This window comes from Echiichthys vipera, assembly GCF_963691815.1.
Source record: "Echiichthys vipera genome assembly, chromosome: 6".
Taxonomy (NCBI): Eukaryota; Metazoa; Chordata; class Actinopteri; order Perciformes; family Trachinidae; genus Echiichthys; species Echiichthys vipera.
The window spans coordinates 779,210-785,474 of NC_139831.1; the positions used below are offsets into that span (position 1 = coordinate 779,210).

The 6,265-nt window shown below is 47.0% G+C and overlaps 1 protein-coding gene across 1 annotated transcript; it reads left to right on the forward strand.

Moving 5' to 3' along the window:
• Window positions 1-2,273: 2,273 nt before the first annotated feature.
• LOC310947878 (nuclear factor 7, ovary-like) lies at window positions 2,274-3,674 on the forward strand (the record flags this gene model as incomplete). The annotated part of the gene is made up of 1 exon (XM_083914850.1): window positions 2,274-3,674. The coding sequence occupies exon 1, from the start codon at window positions 2,286-2,288 to the stop codon at window positions 3,672-3,674; it is 1,389 nt and encodes a 462-aa protein (XP_083770976.1). The 5' UTR covers window positions 2,274-2,285.
• Window positions 3,675-6,265: the final 2,591 nt, after the last annotated feature.

Below are 6,265 nucleotides of genomic sequence, written 5' to 3' on the forward strand. Positions count from 1 at the left end.
TAAAAATGTCTTTGGCGATCGGTTGAACTAAAAGACAAAAAGGATTCAGCTGTTTAGTTTTGTACTTTGCTAACTGAGCTAGCACTAGTTGCTAACTTAGCTCCACCCTCTCATCTAGATTTGAATACTTGTGGTTTCAAAAAACCAAGATGGGGACATCATAAAAGCCAAACACGAGTTTAGGGCCACCTCACACGGGGCACCAAGAAACCAAATAATCAAGACAAAGTGTGTGTGTTTGAGTGAGTGGATGGTGCACGCAAGGAGGAATGCATTCCTTTGTTCCTTTTGAACAAAGAAAGCATGTTAACGGGTTTTTTAATCTTTGCAATCTGAAGTTGCAGTTTAAAGAGTGGTAGTCGGTGTGTACGATGTGCACCCAGTAGTTAACAGGGAGAGGAAGTCACTCACGCTTTTGTACCGAGCCCCTGTTTACTCGAGGCAGTTCAACCTGGTGATGTCATCAGTCATAGTTCAGACTTGACCAATGGGAGCTGAAACTGGTCTCTCTGGGTGGTTTTCACACCCAGGTGTGAGATGAGGGGCAACAGTGTTCACCTAACCGCCCGTTGTCACGGCAAAGAGCCTTGTGTTCAAAGACAGGCTCTTGGCCTTTCTTTTGTCTTGTCTTGAAGGTTACTCTAAGACACTGACACATAGTGGGAAAAGTTCAAGAAGGAAGACAGGGCCCAGGACTACGAACAACGAAATCCACATGGCAGAAGGCAACTCCTTCTGAACGTCGGCAGCTGGTGGTGGAGGTGGTGCGCCACCCGGAAGAAGTAGCCAGACGTGCCACTGCAGTCTCTCAATCCAAGCAAGGCCTCTGGATGAAACGGGAAGGTGTGGAGAGGAGGAAAATCACCTGGAGTGAAATGTGGAGCATGGAGGCCCACTGTGTTAGTTTCATCATTAGAGCAACATATGATCAACATACCCTCTCTAACTAATTTACATCTGACCTAGGCCTGAGGCTTACCTTCCCACCGGAAATTGCAGTGACCAACCTGCGCACAGACCTGGTCCTCTGCTCCAAATCCTGTCAACGTGTCTTCATCATTGAATTGACAGTACCGTGGGAGGAGGCCATCGATGAAGCATACGCAAGACAGAGCCTGCGGTATGCCGACTCAGCAGCTGATGCAGAGGATCGGGGCTGGAGCGTTAAGGTGCGCCCATTTGAGGACGGCTGTAGGGGATTTGTAGCCAGTTCTACAATAAGGCTGCTGAAGGAGGTCGGCATCAGAGGGCAGACTCAACGGAAGACCATCAAGGAGTTAGCAAGTGTTGCCGAAAGGAGCAGTCTTTGGTTGTGGCTGAAGAGAAAGGAGACCGTTTGGGCTGCCAGATGGCCACAGGATGCCTCGAGTGTGACACAAGCCCAGGTTTGATCAGCCTGTGGTGGGCCAGCCACCGAAGAGGGCGTCTTGTGAGAGAAGGCCGAAACGCCCTAAGAGAATATGGTACACAAGTGATGATGTTTTTGACTAATGAACCAATCATTCAGGAAGTGTCGGCGGAAACTACAAGGCTTCAGGACAGTATTTCACGAACCGATGGTAGCGTCACATTGTTTATGATTGGATCAGGAAATATCAGCTGAACATATCGACTGACGAATCCCAGTTTAAAGGTGAAAGGTGACTCCACTGTATCTTTACATAGAAAACACTGGTTTCCTGCTTCATTAAGGATCTGAATGTTGAGCACAGCTGCTTTAAACCTCATTAACCATCCACTGAATAGACCGCCGCATGGTCGGGGGATGAAGCAGCCGCAGCCCAGAGTTCAACATGCTGAACTTCTGCAGGGAACCGTCCGTCGCAAGCCCAAAAATAATCTATTCTGATCATATGGACTGTTTTACTTTTCCATCCACATTAATACACATCTGAAACTCACAGTCTAGTGTGAATGACCTACTTACATACAGAGTCAAATGGGGACAACTGCATAAAACTCCACCCATCAGCCGACTCACCAACCAGGAGAACAGGTTTTTACTCTGCCTCGCTGAGACGACAGCAACACACACACACACACACACACACACAGACAGAGAGACGGACGATAGATTCACCTTCAGACTAAAACCAGCACTTCCACTGAGAGAGGACGTCTACAGGAGGGAACACTGGGAACACTGGGACACTACCACTCCAACCAGCTGCTGAATCCACAAACTGAACGAGAGTTTTAAAGAACAGAGACTCAAAGTGAACGTAAGTTTCAGGGAACAGGAAGTGGCTGAGCCGTCTGTGTTTGCTGCTTCACTCAGAGACAAAATGGCTTCAAGATCAGAGGCAGATCTCTGCTGTTCTGTCTGTCATGAAGTCTTTAAAGACCCTGTTGTTCTGTCATGCAGCCACAGCTTCTGTAGAGACTGTGTGCAGAGCTGGTGGAGAGGCAAACCAACACGAGAGTGTCCACTTTGTAAGAGAAGATCTTCAAGGAGTGATCCACCTTCTAACTTGTCTTTAAAGAACCTGTGTGAGAGTTTCCTGCAGGAGAGAGATCAGAGGTCTTCAGAGGCTCTCTGCAGTCTGCACTCTGAGAAACTCAAACTCTTCTGTCTGGACCATCAGCAGCCGGTGTGTGTCGTCTGCAGAGACTCAGAAAAACACACCGGCCACAGATTCAGACCCATCGATGAAGCTGCACGACAACACAAGAAGGAGCTTCAGGAAACTCTGGAGCCCTTAAAGGAGAAGTTAAAGGTTTTTGAACGAGTTAAAGACGAGTGTGATCGAACAGCCGAACACGTGAAGGTCCAGGCCCGACGCACAGAGACGCAGATTAAGGAGCAGTTTAAGAAGCTTCACCAGTTTCTAGACGAGGAAGAGGAGGCCAGGATGGGTGCACTGAGGGAGGAAGAGGAGCAGAAGAGTCGGAGGATGAAGGAGAAGACGGAGGCTGTGAGCAGAGAGATAGCAGCTCTTTCAGACACAGTCAGAGCCACAGAGGAGGAGCTGAGAGCTGAAGACGTCTCATTCCTGCACAACTACAAGGCTGCAGTGGAGCGAGTCCAGCTGCGCCCCCTGCTGGAGGATCCACAGCTGCTCTCAGGAGCTCTGATAGACGAGGCCAAACACCTGGGCAACCTGACCTTCAACATCTGGAACAAGATGAAGGACATGGTCTCCTACACTCCTGTGGTTCTGGACCCAAACACTTCTAATCCAGAACTCATCCTGTATGAAGATCTGACCAGAGTGAGACTAGGGGAGGAACAGCAGCTTCCTGAGTATCCAGAGAGGATGTGTTTTCACAGGTCTGTCCTGGGCTCTGAGGGCTTTGACTCAGGGACTCACAGCTGGGAGGTCGAGGTTGGAGACAGTGAGTACTGGTCACTTGGAGTGTCAGCAGAGTCCGTTCAGAGGAAGGGAGACATAGAGTTTGGATTATGGACACTAATGTTTTATAAAGGTGAATACGAAGCAATCTCCCCATCAGATCCAGACACTGTTCTCGGATTAAAGAAGCGGCTCCAGAGGATCAGAGTGAACCTGGACTGGAACGGAGGAAAACTGTGGTTCTCTGATCCTGACACCAACACACACATACACACCTTCACACACACTTTCACTGAGAGACTGTTTCCAGTCATTGGCACTAATGAAGAAGTGAAGGTTTTACCAGTGAAGGTCTCTGTGAGTGTAGAACAACAGAACTAGAAGAAGAAGATCTTGTGCTTGTGGAAGAAAACATGATTGAGAAAGTGAATGACAGGGCGAGGTCACCGTGTACTTGGGACAGAGGCCTGAGAAGAACATTTGGTTTAGAAGACAATAGAAGTGTATTTGGGCACGATGACGTCTGGACACAAAGTAGACGCCACTAAATTAGCATTGAGCTAAAAACCTAGCACATTAAATTAAACTTTGGGTATAATCATAGACGAACTTAGCATAACTAGCATAGCTAAGGCTAAGCTAATTAGCATAAAAACAAACAAAAAAACAAACAAAACTAGCATATGAAATTAGACTGTGGGTACTGCCATAGCCTAGCTAAACATAACCAATATAGCTAAGGCTAAACTAGCTAGCATTGAAGCTAAATAATTAACGGTTCAATTGATTTCAAATACCACTAAAGACAAGCTTTGCATAACCAAGGTAAGCTAGGCCTAAACTTACTGACAGTACAACATAGAAATAGCATTCACCTCTGCAAAAGTGCTATCAAATATTAGCATTGCCATAATAACTCAGCAACACAACAATGGATTCAGGACCAATTGAGATAACGGGGGCCAAATACCCAGAATACAATAAGGATATCCAAAGATTAGCAAAGAAATGGGCAAAGCGCACGGGAAAAATGCCTGCACCGTGGCCGAAGGAGGGCACATTTAAAGCTGGAGCCTGCGAGGACATGGAGGGACAAATAAAATACTACAAACCAAAAGATGGGAGTAAAAAAAGGAAAGGAAAAAGAGAGCTTGAATTAAAAATGTTGAACTTGTTCAAAACAGAAGGTGAAAGACACAGAGAAAAATTCAGAGAGAACGTGATAAATCCCAGTCAAATGAAAAAAGAAGCGTTCAAACAGCAGGCTGCAGGAATCTACCCCAGCCTAGCTGGCACGGTCAAATTTACTGGACACTTTGACCTGCTCAAGGCACAAACACCAACAACAGTGGCGACACACGGCCCTGTACGCGACTCGCACACCAGGACCCCCGACAGTATGATAACACAGAGACAAGGTGTGAGTGACATCACGGACCAAACTCCAAAAGGAGCTAATTGCCAATTAGGCCTGGTGCCAAAATCCTGTAGCACAGGGAAAAGGACATCCATATTGGACTGCTACAAGGACCTAGATGCAAGCAAAGCAGGACGGTCCTACTGGCAGAACCTGGATACTGCAGTCACTGACCTACACAGAGAATTGAATCGATCCCAAATACAAGACTTGGAGGAAGACATAGATGTATACCATGAAGGAGCACAGGACAGACAGACAAATGGAGAATACCAACAGTGGCCAGAGGTTCCCCAGCCACCAACAATGAGTGAAGAAGGGGTATTGTTCACAAGACGGTTTGTTGGTGGCCCCAGTGACGTTGTTGTCCATGTTGATTTCTGAAGTGCACAGTCTATATCACTGTGCAAGGGGGAAAGTGATGAAGAAAACTCAACAACAAGGCTAATGGTCGCCTGATATGCAAGCAATGGTGAACGAGGTGTTAAACCAATGTGAAGTATGTGCTCAAAATAATGTAAAGAAAGGTGTGAAAACACCTGTCGGACATATTCCAGTACCAGAAGGTCCTTTTAAACATCTAGTTATGGACTATGTCGATACGATAAAATCAAGTAATCAACCAAGTAAGTAATCCCGCGATTTGGGATTCCATCAGAAATCAGCTCTGACGATGGGTCTGCGTTTGTGCAGAAAGTTGCAAAAGGTATCCTACAACAGCTGAGAATCAAACAGCGTTTAGGAGCAGTGTATCATCCGCAAAGCCAATGAATGGTTGAGCGGGTAAATGAAACCCTGAAGGCTAAGCTAAACAAAATTTGTGCCGCCACTAAGCTGAACTGGGTAGATGCTTTGCCACTAGCACTAATGAGCAATCGCATGCAAACGCATAGGATAACGCATTTAACACTGCATGAAATGCTAACAGGTCGACCTCGCGAGCACCGCAGCTAAGGGGTTCTTTTAAAAGGACCACCGCTTGAACAATTGCAAAATGAGCTGAAAGCATATATGAAATATCTAACTATGATCCATAGAACTATCTACACACAGGAAAGAGCACGAGAGGAGAGCCTGGAGCAGAAGAAGGAGTCGCCAGTGAAACCAGGAGACTCTGTCTAGATCAAGGTGTTCCAGAGGAAGTGGCATCAACAGCGTTGGGAAGGACCGTACCAGGTGGTCAGAGCCACGCCGACAGCTGTCCAGGTCGAAGGGAGCACCACGTGGTATCATCTGAACCACTGCACAAAAACGCGAATCAAGGATGAAGGGAACCCAACGGCAGAAGTGGGACATGAGAAATGTGGTAAAACTGACTCTGTGTGTTCAGAGTATGATGACTGTGGAGAGCAGAACCGTGCCGAGCCAGGTACCGACAAGCGAGAGCCCACAGAAAGAAGGAGTCAGAGACGAGGAAGAGGCGATCCAGCCCCAGACGGGGATCCACCAGTCTAAAACAGATGAGTATGATGCAAAACTAAACGCTCTGTGCCACCTGCCAGCATTGTCAGATAGAAATAAATGTACGAACCCATTTGAGCGTCTAACGCAGGAA